At 37.2% G+C, this 26,292-nt stretch overlaps 1 protein-coding gene across 4 annotated transcripts in view; it reads right to left on the bottom strand.

Annotated features, from left to right (window-relative positions):
• Window positions 1-26,292, bottom strand: part of Nvl (nuclear VCP like) — a 141,283-nt gene that overhangs the window by 28,988 nt on the left and 86,003 nt on the right. For all 4 annotated transcript variants that reach the window (XR_007104441.1, XR_007104440.1, XM_047521430.1 and 1 more), the window contains 2 exons: window positions 15,471-15,577; window positions 4,831-4,907 (listed from right to left, as the gene is read on the bottom strand). Coding sequence is in view for 2 of the 4 variants with exons in the window: in XM_047521430.1 (XP_047377386.1) it covers window positions 4,831-4,907; window positions 15,471-15,577 (184 nt within the window). In the remaining 2 variants the exon portion in view is untranslated. The remainder of the gene's footprint in view (window positions 1-4,830; window positions 4,908-15,470; window positions 15,578-26,292) is intronic.

The raw sequence follows: 26,292 nt of genomic DNA, 5'->3' as shown, positions 1-26,292 counted from the left end.
AACTGGAACAAGGCAGGGATGCCCTCTCTCACCGCTTCTATTCAACATCGTCCTTGAGACTCTAGCCAGAGCAATCAGACAAACCAAAGAAATTAAAGGGATACGAATAGGAAAAGAAGAACTCAAACTATCCCTGTTCGCTGATGACATGATTATATATTTAGAGGAACCTGGAAATTCCACCAGAAAACTTTTAGAACTCATAAGTGAATTCAGTAAAGTAGCAGGTTACAAGATCAATGCTCATAAATCCAATGCATTTTTATACATAAGTGATGAATCTTCAGAAAGAGAAATTAGGAAAACTACCCCATTCACAATAGCATCGAAAAAAATAAAATACTTGGGAATCAATCTCACAAAAGAGGTGAAAGACCTCTACAATGAGAACTACAGAACACTAAAGAAAGAAATTCAAGAAAACCTTAGAAGATGGAAAGATCTCCCATGTTCCTGGATAGGCAGAATTAATATCGTCAAAATGGCTATACTACCTAAAGTTCTATACAGATTCAATGCAATTCCAATTAAAATCCCAATGATGTACCTCGCAGAAATAGAGCAAGCAATTATGAAATTCATCTGGAAGAATAAAAAACCTAGAATAGCTAAAGCAATCCTCAGTAGCAAGAGCGAAGCAGGGGGTATTGCAATACCAGATCTTCAACTCTACTACAAAGCAATAGTAACAAAAACGGCATGGTATTGGTACCAAAATAGACAGGTAGATCAATGGTACAGAATAGAGGACATGGACACAAACCCAAATAAATACAATTTTCTCATACTAGACAAAGGTTCCAACAATATGTAATGGAGAAAAGATAGCCTCTTCAACAAATGGTGCTGGGAAAACTGGAAAACTATATGCAATAGAATGAAACTAAACCCCTATCTCTCACCCTACACAAAACTCAACTCAAAATGGATCAAGGACCTCGGAATCAGACCAGAGACCCTGCATCTTATAGAAGAAAAAGTAGGTCCAAATCTTCAACTTGTTGGCTCAGGATCAGATTTCCTTAACAGGACTCCCATAGCACAAGAAATAAAAGCAAGAATAAACAACTGGGATAGATTCAAACTAAAAAGCTTTCTCTCAGCAAAGGAAACTATCAGAAATGTGAAGAGAGAGCCTACAGAGTGGGAGAATATCTTTGCCAACCATACCTCAGATAGAGCGCTAATTTCCAGAATCTATAAAGAACTCAAAAAACTCTACACGAAGAATACAAAGAATCCAATCAACAAATGGGCTAAGGAAATGAACAGACACTTCACAGAAGAAGATGTAGAAGTAATCACCAGATATATGAAAAAATGTTCAACATCCCTAGTAATAAGGGAAATGCAAATCAAAACTACCCTAAGATTTCATCTCACCCCAATTAGAATGGCGATTATCAAGAATACAAGCAACAATAGGTGTTGGCGAGGATGTGGTGAAAAAGGAACACTCATACATTGCTGGTGGGGTTGCAAATTAGTGCAACCACTCTGGAAAGCAGTGTGGAGATTCCTCAGAAAGCTTGGAATGGAAACACCATTTGACCCAGCTATCCCACTCCTTGGCCTATACCCAAAGGACTTAAAATCAGCATACTACAGAGATACAGCCACATCAATGTTCATTGCTGCTCAATTCACCATAGCCAGATTGTGGAACCAACCTAGATGCCCTTCAGTTGATGAATGGATAAAGAAACTGTGGCATATTTATACAATGGAATATTACTCCACAATGAAGAATGATAAAATTATGGCATTTGTAGGCAAATGGTCGAAATTGGAGAATATCATGCTAAGTGAGATAAGCCAATCTCAAAAAACTAAAGGACGAATGATCTCGCTGATAAGCGGATGAGGACATATAATGGGGGGTGGGACGGGCTAGCATTAGGTTTAGGGTTAGGTTTAGAGTTAGGCTATGGAGAGCAGTAAGAATGAAGGAAAGAAGGACTGTGTAGAGGGAAAAGAAGGGTGGGAGGGGTGGGTGGGGTGGGGGGGAGGGGAAAAAATATAATAAACATCATTACCCTATGTAAACGTAAAAATAAATAAATAAATAAATAAAAAAAAAGAAAAAAAAAAAAAAAAAAAAAGTCAATTATGAGGCAGGCATGGTAGTGCAAGCCTATAATCCACTACTCAGAAAAGCAAAGGCAGAAGGATCCCAAGTTCAAGGCCAGCCTGAACAATTTAACCAAACCCTATCTCAACAATAAAAAATAAAAAAGACTTGAGATATAGCTTAATGGTTGAGTATCCCTGTGTTCAAACCCTAGTAGCACAAAGGGAAAAAAAAAAAAAAAAAAAAAGGAAAGAAAAAAAAATAACTCCAAGTTGAAAAGAGAAAAACACAAAATGAAAAATTTCACCTTGATTCAAAGCCAAGCTGAGTGGAAACATAATAGACCCTCATTTATGTGATTATTCCATGGAATAACATGCTCACTTAGCACAGTTATAGGAGGAAAGGCACTGGTGTTAGTGTTTTACCACATTAAAAGCTTTCTTTTTTTGTTTGTTTTGGTACTGAACATTGAACTCAGAGGTACTTTATCACAGAGATACATCCTCAGTCCTTTTTTAGGATTTCACTAAATTGCCAAGGGTGGTCTGGCACTTGCAATTCTCCTGTATCAGATTCCTGAGTCACTGGGATTATAGGCAAGCATCATGGCCCATGGCCCATGGCCCATTATAGCATTAAAACAATTTATAAAGAATCTTTGAGAAGGAGTATAAATTTCAGAATTGAAAATCTCATTTCCACACACGATCTTTATTTATTATATGATACACAGAACACATGAAACTAAAGACCACCAAAGTTTAAATTACTATTCACATACAATGTGTTGCTTGGCTAAGTGTGAGGTTTTAACATTATTCGAGAATAATATCCTGAGGTATTCATTCCTATTCTTAATGTTAAATCTACATTGGTCAACTAATGCAGACAACCAAAGGCAATAGTGGTAAAGTGTCTTTCAGAAAGCATTAATTAGGGCTGGGGAGATAGCTCAGTTGGTAGAGTGCTCGCCTTGCAAGCACAAGGCCCTGGGTTTGATCACCAGCACTGCAAAAAAAACCAAAAAACCAAAACAAAAACAAAAAAACATTAATTATTATAACACCAGGTGTGGTGGTGTATGTCTACAATCACAGGAGCCAAGAGGCTGAGGCTGGAGGATTGTAAATTAAAAGTCAAACTCAGTGGTTAAGCGGCCCTGGGTTTAATCTCCAGTATCAAAAACAAAAACAAACAATAAAACCAAGCAAGGAAGTAAATAAGCAACAAAGAAAAAATGATGATGGTGGCACTAAAATCCAAAATGTGTACTGTCAATATGAACACCAGCCTCTTTACAACCTGACACTGTATTTGATGTAATCCACAAGACTTGTTCCAGGGTAAATTCGGCCATGAAAACTGTGTTTATCATTCATTACTTGTTTAAACCTTTTCTCCTCTCAAAGAACCAAGATCGCGTAGTAAAACACGATTATAGGTATGATCAGTAATTAGAGGGTTAGATGCATCCTACTTCAGTGGAGGAAGACCAATTGTAAGTGCCACACAATCCCTGCCTGACACCCTCACTATTTCCCCTTCGCTGTGAATCATTGTTTTTCACTCTGTGAGATATGACTACTGGTCACCATGTATTATGTCTCTTAGGATTGCTGGATTGGCAGAAACACTGAGATTCCCTGTCCCAGATGACCATACATGAAAAAAGTAGAGATTAAACCACATATCCTGATCACACTCATCAAAAATCATCAGCATGGTCTCAAGTGGAAATATTTGAATAAAAGAGGGTTACATGAAATTCCACAATCAGAACTAGCAACAACTGGGCACATTAATCACTACCAGTGGATATGCTATTAGACACAAATTTATACTGCTGAATAACAAACCCCAGAAGCCTTCAAAGATGAAGACATAAACTACCTTGCCTTACATGGCTGGGAAAGCACCACGTACTTGGCCATGCCTTAGAGGTATGTCCTAAAACCAAGCATATTAAGGATAATCAACGGGCTAACAGGTGGGGGTGATGTCTCTGTTAAAACATGTGTTCCACTTCCTTCCCTGTGTTCCCCAATTGGGAAAACTAACAAATTTATTTTACAAATATGAAAATCAGCTAGGCGCAGTGGTACACACCAGCAACTCAACAGCTTGGGAGGCTGAGGGAGGAGGACCACAAGTTCAAAGCCAGCATCTTAGCGAGGCCCTAGACAACTTAGCAAGAGTCTGTCTCAATAGGGCTGAGGATGTGGCTCAGTGTGACCCCTCTGGGTTCATCCCTGGTAGAAAAAAAAAAGAAAAAAAGAAAGAGGAAGAAAAACCTCAAAACTACAACAACCACAAGGATATGAAAGCTGAGGCAGAGATGTCAGATTTCCTGCTGGAACTGCAGGCTGTGTGGGTGTGAAGGGGTGCTGACAAAATGCCTCCTGTGGTTCTGCAGCATGGACAATGTGGCATTTGTACTTTGTGCCACTTCCAAAGGCACCTGGATAATGTGGCAGCCAGCATGAGTATGATATCTGCACCAAGATTCTTAAAGCACAACGTGTGAGGGACAGCAATGTGGTTAGGGAACCTTGAGGGCCAAGAGCAACATCTGACCCAACTCCCCGTTCCCAGGAATTCTATGAAGAAGCAGCAAGGACCAGCCAGGTCCTACCTTAGAACCTCATAGGACATCTCATCTAACCTTCCAACAACCGGGGAGATGGGCATTATTCCCTCCTTCTGCAGAGGAAGAAACAGCCCCACAGACTCTACTGACTAGAGAGTTAAACACTTACGTGTAGCAATCACAGCGAAGGTCACCAGCAATTGCTTCCAAATTTACATCTGCATCCAGGGGAGGTTTGGTGCCATTCTGAAGAAGACAGAAACATGAGCTTTTGGTGGGACTTTAAAGACCCTTACACATCCACATCACAGGCTCTTATGGAAGAGGAGTGGCTGCTGAACTCAGGGAAGAGGATCAACTCCCAAACCAGTTGTTACTTCCAAACCAGTGCTATGCGTGCCACAGAGTTTCATTTTTGAGAAATGAAGGTAAGGAGCAGACTCCAAACATGGGAAAGCTAGAGGCAAGTCGTTTGTGGTTATGAAGTTTGAAGAATTCATGTGCAGTCCCAGCAAACAAGAAGAACAAAGTCCAGCAGCTCAACCTCTCCACAGGTGAAGAGGCACTTCTTTTATTTTTTAAATTTTTTTTTTAGATGTTGATAGATCTTTCTTTTACTCATTTATTTATATGTGGCGCTGAGAATCGAACCCAGTGCCTCACACATGCTAAGCATGTGCTCTAACACTGAGCCACAGCCTCAGCCCAAAGAAGCACTTCTGTTCCCTGATTAAACAAGGCAGTCACTGGAGCAGTGCTGATTTCTGATCCGAGGTTGGATGTGATGAGGGAATAATACTGAACCCAGGCAAGTGGGAATGAGCACTAACCCACCTGCTCTGCGCTGAAAGCCCCAAGGTCTTCATGCCCAATATGTTCTCTCTTTGATCCTGTATCAAAAACAACCCTGACTTTGGAGCCAATTCCCATTCAGCTCATATCAAGAGGTACTTGAAGTGACAAGGATCAGAACATCTCAGAATTTCAACACTTTGCAAAGTACCAAGTACACAAGAGTACACATTCAAAAACTTTTTTTGTAGTTTATAGGACATAAGCAAACAAAACAGTTGTAAAAGACTTACAACGTATGGCAGCTAGATGTATGCTCATCAGTATTTGTTTATTGTTCTGATTCATAACTAACATCTGTACTGTACACAGTCTTTCCTTTGTAGCATGTATTAACTCATAAAATAACTATTATGAGAGGACCCATACACCCAACTGCATAAACATGCCATGAAAGTTATTATCTTAGTGTGAAATATCAGCCTTGCAGAGTGCTCCCAGCGTGGGATTCTGTCAGAGAGCCAGGAGGCCAGGTTTGGAGCCCTCACCTTGTACAATCACCATTCACTCTGCCCACTTACACACCAGCCTCTCAGGACCCCCCACCAGACGGGCCTATTCAAGACCTGCAAAATCCACACCTCTGTTAGCTGCTGTGATCTGATAAACCATGAAGATTCTTGTATTAGTACATCCACGTTGGTGGGTAACTATCAACATTCTCCAGAGATTTTTGGGAAGTTTTTCTTGTCTTCCCAGAATGAAACTTTGCCTCCATTAGACATTAGTTCACCATGCCTCCCGCTCTGGCCCCTGTCCGTGGCCCTTGGTAACTACCATTCTACTGTCTCCCTCCATGAACCTGAAGGGTATATTTTTTATCGATATGGAGGCTTTTTTGGTATCAATTCATGGAGCTGAACACTTGATGACATGTTCACTTTTCCATATGTCCATTGTGGCTCAATAAAGAAGACAAAAAATGCAGAAATAACATTGGACCTGGCAACAGAAACTCGAGTTCCAAAGTTCAAATTTGCAACTGAATGTATCCTTGGAAAATTCTTTAATCTCTATTAATATTTTTTTTCTTTTTTGCGGTGCTGGGGATTAAACCCAGGGCCTTGCAATGCAAGCACTCTACCTACTGAGCTGTATCCCCAGCCCTTTTAAAATGTTTTGATCACTGAAGGAGATACTACCTTATCTCTAATTGAGTATACATAATTTCATGATCTATTTGGGAAGGGAGGGGGGAACTGGTTTAAATAGTGATGGTAACATATCACAGGGGTACTGCAATGGAGAAGAACTGGGACTGTCCAAGCAGTTACTGAGTTAAAAAGCTCCTGCTGGAACACATCTTATTGAGCATCTCTAGCCACCACTTTTGGAGGTGTGGGGTAAGGGGGTGAGTGCTACCAAGGAAGGCATGAACTATTATGAGGGGTTTAATGTTCATAGAACCTCTCAGCCTTACCTTGGCTATCACATAGCACACGGTTCTTCCCAATGTATACCCCATGTGCTGTTGGAGATTTTTACCCCAAACTATCTACTGCCTTGTTTAATCAAAAGTCCAATCATAAGAAATAGATTCACCAGGGATTACCTGAGGACAATGAATTTATTCTTCCCAATATCTAAATGAACTAGCTTTGAGTCACATCCTCACAACTTACATAAGAGAATGATCTGGCTCATTCTGGCTCAATCTGAGAGGCTTCTGTATTTACTTCAGGGATTCTGTTGAAGACATTGGTCACCACATGTTTTTGGGCTCTCCATGAGAACTCAGGAGGAATTTTTCTGCCATCTGCATGTTGAGAACTGTTATAAGTTTTCAATACTTAGGGTCTCCTTTGTTTAAGTAAAATATTTTATGAAAGAAAGCTCAATACATAATGAGTCATAATAACTAAATGAGATGGGTTATGAATTTTTTTAGAAAACCAACTATTACCTATTTAGAGACACACAAGTTTTCTTTTTTTTTTTTTTTTTTGCGTGGTGCTGGAGATTGAACCCAGGGCCTTGTGCTTGCAAGGCAAGCACTCTACCGACTGAGCTATCTTCCCAGCCCCTAGAGACACACAAGTTTTTCTTAAGCTTAGCAAAGTAATTCTTCAAAAAATAAATAATTTGAAAAATATTTTCACATAAAAAAGAAAGTAACAAGTTGCCTTTTTCTGGAACCATGAGGTGTGGTCTATATAGGATACCTCCAAAAGCTTCCAGAGTAACATTATTATCCCATTTGTATAAATAAGGCTGATGAATCATGTTTTTTAATGGCATATTAAAAAAGTATAAAATAAAATATGTGTAGAATCATTTACTGAAATGGCACTAGGCTATAAAATACTCAGAATCATATGTAACTAAGTTTGTTTTCCTACTTATTGCATTACCTCTTCATAAAGGTACTTCTATGAGCTACTCAGAGTAGGCAAATTCAGAAAAACAAAGTAGAATGCTGGTTGCCAGGGGTTGCCATAAGAAGTAGAGTTTCACTTTGGGAGAATGGGAAAGTCCATGGATGGTGATAAGGTTGCACAGCCGCGTGGATGTGCTTAATGCCACAGAACCACAGTAAAAAACAGTGAATTTTGTGTATATTGTACCACAATTTAGAGAAAAGGAATTATAGCTAATTTCCACTAATACTTTCTCTAATTCTGAATGAAGCACTGTGTTATGGAAACACATGTACAAAAAGTAATTAAAGGTATACTACTATTTTTATAAATTTAATTTAGTCACACAAATATACTCTTAGTTACAGAGAGTCTGGAATTGGTGATTAATTTTATTTACATAGCTGATTGTGAAAAACTGAAGAAGGATAAATGAACCGGTCACAACTCCACAACACAGTAATAGTAATTCTACAATTTCTTCATAGTCTTTGAACATACACATAAAACATGACTTTGTATCCTGTTTTTTGGTGACAATTTGCCTACCAGTAAAATATTTAAGTATTTAAATACTTCAAAGGGTAGATTCCAAGTGTAAGAATATTCTTATGTTTAGAATAAAAATAGTACCAAGAGAAGAGTTACTAGCATAGTAAATGTTAGTTACTATTATATCAAATATTTAATAAGATACTATTACCAGTCATAAGAATTTAATAGATAATGTTTAGGTGAAATGTTAATATTATGTTTTAGTCTTATGAAATGTTAGAGTTTTTTCTATTTATTGAGACAGGGTCTCGACATAAGCTGGCCTTGAATTCCTTGGCTCAAGGAATACTCCTTCCTCAACTTCCAGAGGTGCTGGAACTATAAAAGAATGCTGTTACCTCCAACAGGAAAATGTTAAAAATACATGATTTTGTGAATACTGGCTTTTTAGTGGCATTTTTATCATGACTTTAAAGCCTGTATGCCTTCTCTCAAACTATTTGCAGACATCAAATAATCTTTGTGGTTTTCTGAAATAAGGACAAGTTTTAATGACACTTACAAGAAAGAAATAAAAGTTGTGGAAAAATCTACTTGTCCAAGGTGGATTTTAGCAATAGGCCTCCTGTTGAACATATCATGGCCTAACATGGCTGGGAATTAGGAAGAAAAGAAAGTTGAATTACCTTGAACATATTCTTTTGCACTTGAGGTAAAATTGGGTATATGTGTATGGTCTTCTTTAAGAATTTTTAAAACACCCACATAATTTACTTCTCTGATGGAATCTTTGAAGCTATGGCAATAGGTGTAAATTCTTATAATTCTTTAATTCCCTTTTAGAGGAAAAAAGTGATTCTTATTTTTATGAATAATCTTTATTTTTAACACTGGCCACTGAAAAATATGTTCAAACTTTCCCTTACTGTATGTCTAATATAAATCTTATGTGAAAAAAGAACCCCAAATCATCACCATAAAATATTTAAAAAGACTAGAATGTCATCCTCATCCTTCTTAAAGAAACTCTGATACCAAAAGATACCAAGAAGTTGGTCCAATCAACAAATCATATCATACTTTTAAGAACAAGACTACAGAATTTTTGTCCATTCTCTCAGATATTAACAGACAGGGAAAACTGTATACGACAGCCTAGAAAATTAAAGTAAAAAATTGGGAACTGTGAAATAGATTAAGCACTGAAAGATGTTTTTAAAAAGTAGGTAGCTCTTTCACTCTTACACATACAAACATGCACATATACACATTTATTTATTTTGTGATGTTGGTGATTAAACCCGGGACCTTGCACATACAAGGCTAGTTAGTGTGCTATCACTAAGCTACATACTCGGCCCATGAAAAGCCAATCTATCTCACTTTCTATTGATTTACAGAGATATATGTGGACAGAAATCTGACTTATGGACTATCCCTCTGGAATGAGATATTTTTCTTCCTCTACTTGTGCCCTGCTTTAGCCATCAACACATTCTTCAAATAAAAGCAATCAGGACCTTTGGAGAGAGACAGGAAGATGGGAATGTGAAGCTGCAGTATATCATTCTCCTCAGAGACATCAGAGGATGGGGACCAGCAGGGCAGAAAGGACAGCTGGATGTGGGTACTGCTCCTCCTGAGCAGTTCTGTTCAGCAAGTTTCCAAGGCTGAGAACAGGGCACAACCAGGATGTAAACAAAAATAATACTCTAAAGCAGAAGAGAAAAATTCCTCCAAACCCACCTGTGTTTAGCACACACATATGCTGAGACTGAGAAGGGCCTAAGCCACAATGTTACAGAAGTTGCTTTCAATGTCAAATTGATTTTCCATGAAAATGTCTCTTTTGGGCTTTTCCTTCCTTCCATATGTACAACTCTGTACTTGGAGGCTGTAGTCTTTTTCTATCTAATTCTCAGCTCCTGTCTAACCTACACATTTATGACAGATGATTCTTCTTGCAAGCAAACAGAATATGCACATACATCCTCCAGAATAGAAAACCTGGACACACAAAGCAGTCGAGAAAGAGAAAAGCAGCCCCTGACATCCAACAAGTGGCCTGAGATGATCAGGTGGGCCCCCACAGGGAGGCTGGGGCATTCTGCTGCTGAACAGACACGATCCCTCAGAATGTGGCCTTCAGATGAGGCCACTGCATGACGCTGATGGATCAAGATAACAGGCCACTCTGTAACGTCCGAGAATGGACACAGCATGAACAGTGTCCAAGACAGAAATGACCAAACGATGCCCCCATCCTGGCCAAAAGAATGGCTGTTTCTTTACCAATCACATGTCTTTCTCCCTTCTAGGTAACATTTAAGAGGACACCAAACCACAGAATTACACTTGCTTTCTGACAGCATTTGAGGGCAAGGCCCCACATCAAACCCTTCCCAAATCTAACACAAGCTCCAATCATTTCAGTCCCTTTTAACACCCTCTTACTCAAATGCCTTCCTCCCCCAGTTCTCTTGGAGTGCGTTCTCCTTCTCTAACAACAGGACTCACACGCTCAGCTATGTTCCTGGTGCTCACTGGCTGGACAGCACTGACAGCCAAAAACACCTATAATCCTACTCCCACAGCAAGCACAACGAATATTTCAGCGTGCTTTCTTCTTGACTTTTTTCTTTATACTTCTATGATAGAACTGAAATTGGGAGGCTATTCAGTCACTTTATTTCCCCTCCTCAGGAGTGGATTAATATGTCTGTTGTTGTTTCATAAACATTCATATGACCTTTTCATCTGAAGGCAAGTTTCTTACTGCTAAGGACTGTGTCTTTTGTTTCTTGGTCTGCCCAAGGATAGACTTAGTTTTTAGTGAGCACTTGTCAACTAAGTAAAAGAGTGCTGATTTTAGGTAAATATTTTATTACGTTATTTCCTTTATCATTTTATTTTTGAAGCAGATATGTGGAAGCATTCAAACCTTGATATGAGGGTTCATAATTTTTTGAAATGGTGATGAAATTCTAAAAAAAGGAAGTATAAAGTTATTCCATGATGAGGGTATCATTACAAGAATAAACCAGTTTCTGAAATGATGAGATGATCATTCTACTGGATCCTTATCTGTAAGGCTCCGAACACCACAGGCCTCTCATCTAAAAATGGATGGCACTCTATTCATTCACTTTAGCTGGTGATATCCCTTATGCAAGTGTGTCATTTTCATTTGTCACCATGACTATGGGAAATTCATAGAAGAAACTGCATGTGTGTGTATATGTGTGTGCTTACTTGTATATACATGTATCTAAATACACATTAACCAAAACGAACAAAATTTCATTTTTGGAGTTCCTCATGATGGAGCCAAAGAAATGCAAAGAAAATGCCACTAAACTTGCTTGATACAGAGAAATAAGTATATACAAGTAAAGCAGGCTTTGTTACCCTTGGGATACTGGCATTTTGGGCTAGATAATTCTTTGGGTTGTGTGTTTGGCTCTCCCGTTTGCTGTAGGATATTTGACAGTAGCAACACTCCCTTTCCTGGTGACAAACATCTCAAAGACAATTCAAAATGTTCCCTGGGATGTGGAGTGGGGTGGTGGTAAAACTGTCCTGACACTGAACTAAGCAATACATTTTCACAGCTTTGACCACCAGCAACATGCTAATGGCAGGCAACACCATAATCCAACCAGAGGACTCCTCTGAATTCCCAGCCATGAATCCAACTTCCTGTTAGACACCATCACTTGGGTAATGCTCATCAAGAGAATTTACCTGCTTTCTTGTTCTTCCTCAACTCTACAGTTATCCAATGTCCGGTTAATTAAATACTCTAAATAGTTTCCTTTTGAGCCCCTTATGCTAGTTCTGGCATGCTGAATTTCAGTTTTTGGTTGAACCATCTTGTCTTCCACCTTTGTCCTCCATTGGTGGGAACTTTTTAACCCACAAAGCTGAGCAGCCTTCTCTTCTCATCTGTCCTCCCTTCTTTTGGAGATAGTTATGAACATTATCCAGTGCAGTTTCAGGTTATGACAACCCACGAAAGTTGGATCATGACCTTCCTTTGCCAACATCTGAAGAAAATACTAAAAAAAGTTAAAAGTTTAAAAACTTACTCAAAGCAACCAAAGAAAGAAAGAGGAAAATCCACATGTTGCAAATGTTGAAAATGGAGGGTGGGCTGGGGTTGTGGCTTAGTCGCTCGCCTAGCATGTGTGAGGCCCTGGGTTCAATCCTCAGTACCACATAAAAATAAAATAAAGGTATTACCTACAACTAAAACAAAGTATTAAAAAAAAAAAAAGAAAAGAAAAAGAAAACAAGAAAATGGAGGGGAATGGAAAGAGAAAAATCAGGGGTGACTCATAATCAAACCTCCATTGCCAGGAAGGAGCAGTGAGGAAAGAGGGTAAGGTGACAAAGTCTTGTGAATGTCCACTGATACTCAACTATGAAGGAAAACAGCCTGAGGAGAAGATATCCGTAGAGAATGTTAAAGTCCTCAGACACACCAAAAAGGGAATTTCATCAGAATCAGGAGGAATTACAAAGTCACATCATTTCTCATGGTACTGTGTAACCCTGGGACATGGTGCCAGGTGAGTGAGATCACTGGACTCAGACATCTTTACAAACACATTCAGGATCCAAAAATCACATTGCAATACTTATGAAGACAATAGTGAAAACTGTGACCAAACAAGAATTATTTCCAGCTAAACTTTTATCCAGCTATAAAGACAACAGACAGATGTATTTGATCATGGAAAGCATTCAAGAAAAATACACTTAATAAACAGAATAAAAGAATAAGGCTAATGAGGAAATACAAACAAAAGATGATTCAAAATTAACTAGAAACAATTGTGGTGAAATTACTGTTCCGAGTACTAGATCTATTTAAATATTAAGCTATGATTATGACTGATGGACATAATCGTGGTTGATTATCTTGTTAACTGAACTAATTTGTCTGAAATATATACTTAAAAATAATAACTTCATCTGCTTTCTCAGTTTTCTAATTTTTTTTTAACTCTCAGAGCAATGTTAGGAAAGAAAACCTATTATAATAAAGAAATATTTAAGAATTAATCTCTTTCAATTTGTTCTTTTACTTCTCAAACAAAATTAATTTTTAAAAAATAACATATTATGTTTATTCCCCCTCATTTTCATTCATTCAATCATTCACCGACCCTGCTGCATGGAGAGGTTTGCAATGATGTCTGCACTAAATGTCAATATATATTATTTACATAGTACAATCTGGGGTGACTTACTTTCTCCTTTGTATTTTGCATCCAACTCTTATTAGTGTTTTCTTAAAAAAAAATCAATTTTGTATAGGCATTTTTCTTTTTAGGGGGCAGGGGGCGCATGGGGAAGACTGGGGATTGATCTCAGGAGCACTCAACCACTGAGTCACATCCCCAGTCCTATTTTGTATTTTATTTAGAGACAGGATCTCACTCAGTTGCTTAGAGCCTCACTTTTTGCTGAGGCTGGCTTTGAACTTGCAGTCCACCTGCCTCAGCCTCCCAAACCACTGGGATTACAGGCGTGTGCTACTGTGCCCAGCTCTATATAGGCATCTTAAAAGTTGGAATACATAGAGAGCAACAGTTTGTTACTAGGTGTGTTTATTTTAGATGTAGGACAAAAGTCAAGTCACTGTAGTTTATGATTAAAATAATCCTTATAAATATTGTCCAGAGAAAAATGTATCTGCTTTGGGAAGATACTGCTCCCCAACTTACTGAAAAATATTATATTTTGCTAAAAATATTGTGAGTATATATGCATATTATTTAATTTGCAGATCACTGAGAATATAGGGTACAAATAAGTCATTGATAACCTATAATTCTGAAGGAAAAGTTGAGGATGTGGGGAAAGTGTACTCTCATTCATTGTTGGTGCATTTGCAAATTAGTACAACTGCTTTGGGAACCAGAATAGAGACTTCTCAAAATACTAGGAATGGAACCACCTTGTGACCCAGCTATCCCACTTCTTGGTATTTATCCAAAAGAACTAAAATCAGCAGACTATAGGGATACATGCAGAGCAATGTTTACAGCAGCACACTTCACAACAGTCAAGATAAGGAACAAGTGTAGGAGCCCGTCAACAGATGAGTAGATGAACAAACTATGGTATTTACTCAGCAATAAAGAAGGAAATAATTTGCTGGTGAATGGGTAGAATTGATGGAGCACATTTTGCTAAGTGAAATAAGCCAGATTTGAAAAGCCAGGAGTCAAAAGTTTTCTCTCATATGCAGAAACTGGAGAGAAATAAGCATTTTAGAAATGCGAGAGCCTCGTGCAAATGGGAGCACGGAAAAGAGGAAGGGGACTGAGGGGGACAGAGGAAGGATGGGAAAGGGAAGGAACTGTGGAATGAAATTAAATTATGCTATGTGCACGTGTGAATAAGTTACAATGAATTTAGCTTTTACATACAGCTATAATACACAAATTAATAAAATGATAAATACATAGAAGGAAGACCAGTAGAGTAGAGGAAGGGGATCTGGGTGAGGGATGAAGGGAGGAAAAGGGGAAGAATTGGGGGGTTGAAATGGAGCAAACTATGTTATATGTGGTTATTATAAATGAACCCACTATTTCGTGTAATATATTTTTTTAAACGCTGAAATACATGAATGTGGAGGACAGAATTCAACATGGTGTTATCGAAACAATTTTTCTCTGGATGTTTATGTTGGGCCTACATCTATGTACTTTTCAGCTCCAAATATTTCTATTCCATTTCAAACATAAGCTAATGTTAATTCTTCTAAAAGCAACAATCAAACATCTAAAGGAATAGAAAATGTCATTTCAGTGATATGTCTAATATATTAATTGAACATTAACCTCCAAATATATCCTTCTGCTTTCTCAGTTTTCTAATTTATTTAAATTACCTTCATCTTAAGCAAATAAAAACAAAAATGAAGAGGATTTTCAATGACCAAAAATAGTTCACCTTCCTTTTTGGGAGATCTAGACTGGACAAATATTTAAAGCTAGAGTAAAGAAAGTATTCAGTCATCCTGAATTAGTACCTGTTGTAACTGTAGTTATTGAGAGAACTAAAAGAATATGCCATTTTCTTTACTCACTTTGGTGATAGTTTTTAAGATGGCAAGACGGTCTGCCGGGGGTGGCAAACCCACAAAGAGTGTTTTGTCCAGCCGACCTGGGCGCAGAATGGCAGGGTCGATGATATCTGGAGAAGGGAGAATAAGTCTTAAATGAAATAGAACCGTTTTTAAAAGAAACTGAAAAGTCCACCCCACCTTCTAGCTCCAAACCTGCTCTTTCTCCAAGATTCCCAGTCTCACATATGAACCCCCAGTGCCACCCCAAAACACCAGACAAGTTTTTCCCTTCTCTCTAAATAGGTACAGGTTCCATCAAGTCTGCCTCTGATTACCTCAACCATAAGTTCAAGAAAATGTAAGTCCTTCTACTGGTCCAGATTGTAAACATCCCCTCCCTGGGCCCCCTTTCAAGGCTGCCAGGGTTATCTGCCTAACATACAAGTCCATTCTCTCACTCCTGCTCCCTCCTACAGAATGGAGGCTACATTTCTCACCATGGCAGCAAAGCCCTCAGGACCTCTCCAACTTCCTTTCTATTTGATTTCTCCCACATTCTCCCAGCCCCCAAAACACTAGTTACCAGATCTCCTACTGTTCCCTAAAAAATTCAGATGCTTCATGCTTCCCTCTCTGCTCTCTGTGCGTCGTCCTCTGAAATTCCACCCCCTCCCCCATTCACATCTATTGCAATTCTCAAAGCACACTGCCTTCCTTTCCTGAGTCTCCCCAGAGGAAGTCTCCCTCCTTCCCTGGTGCCTGCACTCTTGGTGCCAGCAGCACCACAAGCCTCACACCGTGCCTGACAGGAGGCTCCTTAGGAACATCCCTGACTTCTCTACAGAATCCAGTTTTTAGCTAAATCATTTTCAACAGTTAATTCGAGCATGAAATTGACAGCTCTTATAGCACACAATGGTAAGACCACTGTTCACACACAAGCCTAACTAGAAATAATGAAGTTCATGTTTCTAATAAATACACTGCAACTTAATCAATAATTTTCTCTTCCACAAAGAGGCACAATTAGTCCTCTTTATAGCTGTTAGTTTTACTGTTTAACCACCTAATGGAAAGTATATCCTTATTCAATAGTTTTATGAATATTCAACCGCTGTTGAACTTTCTCTTGGGATGGCAAGATGTACCATTTGAAAATAAGTTATAATATGTAAATATATATATAATATACATTATATATTATTATATACATACACACACACACACACACACAGCAAAACATTTTTGATATCCAACTAGTACATCACAACAAACCTGCCTAGTGGTCTTCTGTGTCTATAGTGTAGAAGTTATCAAACATTGTGGTTTCAGCATCCCTTTGCATTCCCACTCCTAGGTATATATCCCCAAGAGAAATTAAACCATATGTCCACACAAAAACTTGCACATGAATGCTCAGAGTAGTTTTATTCATAATGTCCATCAACTGGTAAATTAAAAAACTGGTATAGCTATAAAATGGAATATCATTGGCAATGAAGAGGAATGACATACTGAGTGAGATATTCCATAGCATGGATGAACCCTGAGAATCATGTTAAGTAAGAGAACAGAAACAAAAGCCCACACTATATGATTTCATTTACATAAAATATACAGAACAGGCAAATTTATAGATACAATAAGTTAGTGGTTACCTAGAATTGGAGATGAGGTAAAAAGAATGAGTGCTAACAAGTAAATGAATGCTTTTTAAGGAATGGAAATATTCTAAAACTAAATTGTGATGGTTGTACAACTCTGCAAATGTATTAAAAATCATTAAAATGTAGGCCTAAAATGGGTAAATTTTTAAAAACTTCATCAAGGATGGAAACTTTATTCAGATAATATTTGAAAATTCATATATACCACAACAGGATAAAAAGAATTTAGGCAGAAATTTCACTTTACTCTTTAATATAAAAAATGTATAAATTTTGATAATATATTTCAATTAAATGGTTTTAAAAAAAGATCCTCAAACTAATGAGACCATGTATCAAGAGTATTATCATAATATCAGACAATCTTCATAAAACAGAATTAGTCTCTTCTTATGATTGATTAAACAATTATGAGTCTACTACATACCAGCATACGTACAAATCAGCAGAAATGATGCCAGAGCCCAAGTTAATTTTAAAAGGATAGTGCTCTGTCAAAGGGCAAGGTGTACAGGCCTGACCACAGCATGAAGTCATTGTTCCAACTGCCTCCAAGAAGCATTCAACCGTGATTCAAGACCAGTCAGACTAGAAGTGAGGGATAGTCTATTTAACTTGGACCTTAAATGTGTAAATATCTTACTATACGGAAATAAACAGCCTCTCTATTTTCTACAGGGGCTGGTATTTGAAGAAGGGAATGCAAAGATGTGTGCAGGATAGACTCAAACTAGGGTGTCTGTGGCCTAGCAGTGATGTGTACAAGGAGGAGCAGTACCTTCTCTGGCTAAGTACAGGAAGCTGGTTTAATTGCAGACAGGGTATGGACTTTAGTATACTACACATGAGAAGAGGGTTCAGAACAATCGGAGATGGAACAGTGGACACTACTTTCAAAACAGTAATAGCTGAAAAACTAGGGGGAAAAATGACAAAGAGAAGGTGGAAAATGGGGGAGAAGATTCTAAGCTAAGCACACAAATGAAATACAAAGGATCAGAATGACACAGAACTTTTAAAAGAAAAATGCAATGTCTGCAAATTATGAAAAAAACTAATTTTCAACTCAAAATTCTAGAGCTACCCAGGCTCCCAATCAAAGTGATTGTGGAATTAAAGGCATTTTCAATTACAGAAGAACTAAAAAAAAAAAAAAAAAAATCAAATAAGCAAAAACCCACAAAAACAAACTACCACCCCCCATGTGATCTTTCTTAGAAAAGCTATTAAAAAAAATAAGCTTGAGCAAAATAAGGTAGTACATGTCAGGGGAGAGGAAGATAAGATTAGTAACAAGAGGAAAAACAGTACAGGAAAGCCCTGAAATAAGAACTGTTTACAGCACAGGCCTAGACCAAGCAATCTAGATCGGAGTAGGCTGGAAAGCGTCAGAAGGAAGGTCTCAAGAAACAATCAACAGCTGGGTTAGAAGTACTCTCAGCTAATTGACAGGTTACTACAGAGGCTCAAAAGTCTGAGGCCAGCCTGGGCAAGCTGATAAGATCCTGTCTCAAAAAAAATAAGTAAATTATGTTGTGTATTGTGAGCATGTAACAAAAAAATCCAATCAGTATGTACAACTATAATGCATCAATTTTTAAAAAGTGGGAAAAAATAAAAAATAAAAAAGGTTGGGGATTAACTCAGTGGTAGAATGTACCTGGGCTCAACTAGAAGGATGAAGAACAGAGGGAGAAAGGGAAGGAGGGAGGGGGAGAAAGAAAGAGTGAGAATAAGAGAGGGAGAGAGAGAAATACCAACTAACCAACCAAATGGAATGGATACATCATCTGGATAAACAATATTGACTGTTATATAGCATATATGAGAACATGAACATGGAAAACAAAGCAAAAGATTTTTTAAAAAAGGTTCTTGAATTCAAGCCTAAAAAGTTAGAAAAAGGAAATCTAACCAGTGGGTGTCGTGCTTGGGTCTCCAGAGAGAAATATTTACAGTCATAGTAATGTGAACACTTGACTAGTGGTTTAATGAAAAGTTCTGATAAAACTATATTATAATACTGGGGAGGATGGAGAAGAGGACAGATGATATGGGTGATACGGTGGGGGTGGGAGAGGGGGTGAGTGTGGAGATAGGGTGCATGTGAGATACCAAATCTTCATCTTCCTTAAAAGGAAGTTAGTGGGCAGTATCTAAAACTGATAAGAAATAGCAGTATGAATATTTGAAAATGTAGAGGAGATACAGGGCAAAATAGCTCAGGAATTGGTAGTGGTTGCCTCAGGGCAGGGGATGAAAAACTACAGTTTTTGTGATAAGTTTTTCATGCTCTTATTTTTAAACTGTTGTCTCCCTCTATGGGTTTCTCTTTTTCATACCATTTACTAATCAGATCTACATCCACGGAGACTTGATTCTGCCCACTCTCTTATGGAGCTTGTCAATTTATAGAACCCAGGCAAAAAAAAAAGACACTGTTCACAAGTGGAGACATAACAAATTCCATTATGTGAAGAAGACTATGGTACAAAATATAAAGGAAATGAACATGTGCCTTAGAACAAGTACAATTCAGTAGATTCCTGGGGCCATCTGATAATGCCAAGTTATTTAATTTCCCAGGGGTCAAAGTAAATTAGAACCTATTTCAGAATTTTTCTGTGAGGATTAAATGATATAACATGGGAACTTACTTATTGTAGTGGTTTGTACAGAAGAGCTCATAAGATAATTACAATTATTTGGAGTCAGACTGAAATTCAAATCTCTGCTCTACCACTTATCAGTACCCTTGGCAAATTATTTAATCCTTAATTTCTTAATTTCTGAAACAGCCATATATGTTTACATGTACTTTTCTTGCAGAATTACTGTGAGATTAAACACGGTAAAGAACTTAACAGAGCACCTAGCATTCAGTAGGTGCTCTAAGAGCCTTGTTCTCACCATTGACGAGTTTTAAGTATGGACTTGCAAAGAAAATTGAATAAAAAGTGCTGTACCACTGAGTCACAACTCCAGTTCCTTGAAGTTATTTTTGTAGCTGAAAATAAACTTATTTTTTGTCAAATCTTTCCTCTCTCAGTGACAAAACTTTTTACCGTTTTTTTGGCCAAAAATCTAACTTCCTTTCCACATCTCACATCTAATTTCACCAACTATTATTAGTTTAGCCTTCAAACTATATCCAATTTTACCACTTCTTACATTTTTGGGGGGAGACTGGGGATTGAACCCAGGGCTTTTACCACTGAGCTACATCTCCATCCCTTTTTATTTTCAGTTCTGAGACCAGGTCTTGCTAAATTGCTTAGGGCCTCAGTAAGTTTCGAGGCTGGCCTTGAACTTGTGATCCCCCTGCCTCAGCCTCCCAAGTTGCTGGGATTACCGGAGTAAGGCCAGCACCATTTCTTACTTCTTCCAACAAGCCCACACCAATTCTTCCTTGGATTGTATTTCTTCTAATTCACCATCTTTTTTTAAAAAACTTCTTCTAAAACAGTTAACTTTATAAAACACTTTTCAAATATTTTTAAATACATAAAAGTAAAACATGTACATATGGTATAATATCTGCTGCATCCACAGAAAAGCTATACAGAGATAAACTTAAACACATGGACACATCAAAATAATATTGTAAAACTGTTCCAGTAATCCACACTAAAGCAGATAGAAGAAAAACGAGGATGAAAAACTGAACAGAAAACAAAATGACAATCTAAAACCCTAAAATATCAAATGCACAATAAATGTATTGGTCTAAACACACCAGTTAAAAGAGAGAAGCTGATACAGTGGATTAGAAAAAAGACCAAACAATATGCTTATTTACAAAGAAAATCAATTCTATATAATGATGTAAGTGTAGATTGAAAGCAAAAGAATGAAAAAAGATAAGCCATGTAAACACTTATCAAAAGAAAGCAGGTGTGGTTATATTAGCAGGCAATAAAATGTACTTCAATGGAATGAAGACATTCAGGAACAGAAAGAGATATTAATAATATCAATTCACCAAGAAGACAACAATTCTAAACAGGCATGCACAACAGAACAGAAAATGTGTGAAGCAAAACTGACAGAAATGTAAAAAGAATTGAAAAATACACAATTTTAGTTGGAGATTATTATATGATAAAATTTTTTTAGTTTTGTTTAAAAAATCTGACATACTGTCTTCCAAATGGTTGAAACATTTTGTTTCTCCAGCAATGAAAGGGAAGTTCCTGTTGCTCCATATCCTTGCAGTTTGAGTTAACTGTATTTTGGAATTGAGCCATTCTAGTAGTTATGTAATGCTATTTCTTGTCTTATTTTGCAATCCCCTAATGATATATGATATTGATCATTAGCATAAACTTATTTACAATCCATCTTCTTGGGTGAGGTTATTTGACCCATTTTTAAGCTGCATTGTTTTAGAGCTCTTTGTATATTTTGACTTTTATAGATATGTTTTGCAAATATTGCATCACTGTTGGTGGCTTCTCTTTTTATTCTCCTAATCATGCCTTTTGCAAAGCATAAGTTACTAACTGTAGGAAGTCCAATATATCAATATTTTCATTCATGGACTGCATTTCTGGTGTTGTATCTAAAAAGTTACCAACAAACCCTATGTCACTTAAATTATCCCCTGTTACCTTCTAAGAGCTTTATTGTTTCTCACTGTATACTTAGATTTGTGATTCATTTGGAGTTAATTTTGTGAAAGGTGTAGGTCTATGTCTAGATTATTACTTTTCTTTTGCATATGGGTATGCAGTTGCTCCAGCATCATTTATTGAAAAGACTATCCTTTCTCCACTGAACTGCCTATGATCCTTTGCCAAAGACCAGTTGACTATATTTATGTGGGTCTACATCTGGTCTCTACTCTTTTCTTTATTTATCTATTTTTCTACACTGTCTTGATTACAGTACCTTATATACTAAGTCTTTAAGTTGGGCAACCTCAATATTCCAACTTCGTACTTCCTAAATTATGTGTTATCCTTTTGCCTTTCCACATAAACTTTAGAATGTTTGTCAATTCCACAAGATAACTTGCTAGAAATTTGGTTAGGACTGTTTTGAATCTACAGATTAAGTTGGAAAGCTCTGATATCTTGACATTATTGAATCTTCACATCCAAGAACACTGAGTATCTTATTTATTTAGCTCTTCTCTGATTTCTTTAATCAGTTTTATAATTTCCTCACATAGATGGGCATATATTTTGTTAGATATATACCTGAGCCTTTCTATTTTCCTCCTTCTCTATCCTTCCTTCCCACTCCTGCTAATGCAAATGATATTATACCTTGAATTTCAATTATTCATTGCTGGTATATGCCAAGTGTTTTTTGACAAAGGTATAAAAATAATACATTGAAGGAAGGATAGTTTTTTTAAACACACGATGATGGAATAGTAGAATAATCAAAGGTCAAAAAATAAACCTTGGGCTTGAGGCGGTGGCTCAGTGGTAGAGCACTTGCCTGGCATGTGTGAGACCCTGCTTTTGAGATTCAGCACCACATAAAAATACATGAATAAAATAAAGGTCTATCAACATCTAAAAATTAAAAAAAATAAAAATAAAAAATAAACCTTAATCTAAACTTCACATAAGTCAACTAAAGTACACCACAGATTTAAATATTAAGATATAAACCCATAAAATTTGTAGAAGAAAATACTGGAGAAAAACCAATGAGACGTAAGATTTGGTGAACAGTTCTAGGACATGAAATGAAAAGCATAATATATCAAAGGAAAAACTCAAAAACTGGATCTCTTCTGTCAAGGGGATGAAAGCTACAGATTAGGACAAAATATTGCAAATCACATATCTGACATAGGACTTATATCTAAAATACATAAAGAACTCACAAAACTCAACAGTGACTCCAGTATATAGACATAGGCAATGACTTTCTCAAATAGGATCCCTTAAGCTCAGGAAATAATGCCAAGAGTTCATAAATAGAATGGCATCAATTAAATAGCTTTTGCACAGCAAAGGAAACAATGAGGAATGTGAAGAGAGAACCCACAAAAACCCACAAAGTAGGATGTAATTCAGTACAAATGTGAGAGATCCTTAAGTTTTCTTCTAGGATGACTGAGATTTTAGGACTTAATGACTATTTCCATTTTTATTATCAAAACTGCTCAACACTGTGAAAATTATTGTATATTCCTGCTATCCATCAATATAGCAGATACATTATCAACATCACTTAACCTTTGTGACAAGCCTGCCGATTAGATATTATTACTTTCAAGATAGTCAGCAAGATGAAGTAATATTTGGCCAGTATAAAAAAAAAAAACATCTGATTGGGCATGGTACCCCAATAACGAGGGAGGCTAAGGCAGGAGAATGGAAAGTTTGAGGCCAACCTCAGAAAATTAGTGAGATCCTGGCTCAAAATAAAATTAAAAAATAGGCCTGGGGATATAGCACAGAGGTACAGTGCCCCTGGGTTAAATCTCTAGTACCATTAAAGAAAAAAAAAAAAAAGAATACATCTGTTCTTTGCTTTGGTTCCTGGTGTGGAGCTTCAAAAATCCTTACAATTTTCCAGTCAACAAGAATGTCCTTGTGCTAATAAGATGACTCATGATGGAACCCTAAAAACAGCTTCAGAATGAATACAGGTCAAAAGAAAGACCAAGTATATGATCAGAGGGTTGGAACTCTGAACTTTCTCTGACCTCTGTGGAAGACTGAGTTCAATCATGTGACCAATGAGTTAAACAAACATATGTATATATTGAAACTCCAATAAAAACTGTGTGCATTTTGTAAAAAACAAAACAAAACAAAACAAAACCTCTGTCACCAAAGCATGATAACACTTCCTAGTACATGAGGGTAATACACGCTCAGATTCCAACAGGGGGTAGAGGGGGACATGGAAATTCTATGTTCCTCCCAGACCATACCCTATGTATATGTTTTGTAATAAAACTGTAACTATAAATATAGCTCCTTCCTGCCATCTATCAGTTGTCCCAGTGAATTATTAAACATAAGAGGGTCATAGGAATCTCCAAACTTGAAACAGGTTGGTCAGAACTGCAGGTATCCCGAGAAGACCACTTGTGGTTGGCACGTAAAGTACGCACAGTCTTCGAAAGAATTCTCATTAATTGGTGAATCTGACAAAACTCCACTATTGTCAGAATTCAATTATAGTCTACGTAGCTGGTGTCAGACCAGCAGGAATTGAAACAGAACAGTTAATAATATATAAAATGTTATAGCCAGGACTCAAACCCTGTTTTGTCAGATCCTGTTTTTCATTATTACCACAGTTGAACTATAAACTATACCAACTCTCAATTTTTCATTATAAAATGAAAAGGTAAATAATTCATGATGGTTTGGGTTTCCACAGTAACTTACAAGAAAGGAAAATATTATACCAGCTTGATGACTGAAAAATCCACTTAAACAACTAAGGTACCTTATCAAGGCTAACAGATATAATTACCACAAACATGGTAGGAACAGTTATGAAAGAGTGGCTCGTATTACGAGCAAAGCATTAAGCAAATAAAAGTTATCTTTGGCATTTTTGAAGTCTTTTCTATATTCCTCACAGAATGTTAAAGATTGAAAACAATTTTTTTTCCAAAATTTTAAAGTTGTTGATAGACCTTTATTTTATTCATTTATTTATATGTGGTGCTAAGAATAGAACATAGTGCCTCATACATGCAAGGCAAGAGCTCTATCACTGAGCCACAACCTCAGCCCCGTGAAAACAATTTTAAATCATAGTTCAGGGTAGGTATAGGAACATGACTTCAGTTTAAAATCTATTTTCAACTTTACAGTGAGTGTGTGGCTCTGGTTTTCTATAAGCTTGAGAGAAACCACAGAACAAATTTTTAGGATGTTTCTGGATTCAAAAACATGTTTTAACAAACAATAATAAATGTTGGAGAGGATATGGGGGAAAAGATATACACTGTTGGAGGGTATGAAAATTAGTGTAAACACCATAGCAAGCAGTGGGGAAATTCCTCAAAAAACCAGGAATGGAACTACCACATGACCCAGCTATGCCACTCCTTGGTATTATCCAAAAGAACTAAAATCAACATATAATACTGATAGAGTCACTTCAATATTTATAGCAGCACAATTCACAATAGCCAAATTATGGGATAAAAACAGATGCCCATCAACAGATGAATGGATCAAGAAAATGTGGTGTGTACACACACACACATAAACACACACCATGGAATCTTACGCAGCCCTAAAGAAGAATGAAATAATGGCATTTGCTGATAAATGGATGGAAATGGAGAAAATCGTGTTAAGTGAATTAAGTCAGACTCAGAAAAATCAATAGCCAAATGTTTCTCTCATATGTGGAAGCTAGAGCAAAATAAGGGAAAGAATGTGGCAGGGAAGGAGATCAGATATCATAAAGACATAAGGTAGATCAGTAGAGTAAAAGAAGGTGAATGAGAGGGAGGGAGGAAAGACGTTTGGAAAGGGATAGAAACATGGAATTAATTTAATAATATCATGTCATATACATATGTAAATGTACCCCCCAAAATTTCACCTGTATGTATATGTATATAAATATATATGAAAATATCAATCAAAAATAAATAAATAGCTGGGCTTGGTAGTACATGCCTATAATCCTAGTTTCTCAAGAGGCTGAGGCAGAAGGATTGGAAGTTCAAACCCAGCCTCCTTCAGCAACTTAGTGAGGCCCTAAGCAACTTAAGTGAGACCCTGTCTCAAAATAAAAATAAAAAAGGGCCAGGGATGTGGCTCAGTGGTTAACCACCTGAGTTCAATCCCTAGTACAAAAAAAAAAAAAAAAAAAACCAAAGAAAAATAAAGAAAGAAATGAAAGGAAGATCAATAGAGGAGAGGGGAGAGAACAGAGGGAGGGGGGAGGGAGGCAAAGGGGGTGGACAGGGATTAAAATCAAATTCCTTGCATGTATTATTTTGTCAAAATGAACCCAAATACTACGTATAATTATAAAGCTCTAATTTAAAAAAAACGTGTTTTGACTGTTCTGACAACAAAACAACTTTCTGAACACTAACAGAGAAAAAAAATCTCGGACAGCGAAGCGGAGCGAAAAATGGCGGATTGAAGTTTCCAGGACCGCGGGCAGATTCTCTAACCTAAGGAGACTCGTCTGCGAAGGGTGAGGCTCCCAAGCCCAGGAGGGAGGTC

The sequence above is a fragment of the Sciurus carolinensis genome, chromosome 12, assembly GCF_902686445.1.
Source record: "Sciurus carolinensis chromosome 12, mSciCar1.2, whole genome shotgun sequence".
Classification (NCBI taxonomy): domain Eukaryota; kingdom Metazoa; phylum Chordata; class Mammalia; order Rodentia; family Sciuridae; genus Sciurus; species Sciurus carolinensis.
The sequence above is the reverse complement of the archived record's forward strand: the minus strand, read 5'-3'. Positions and strand labels throughout refer to the sequence as shown.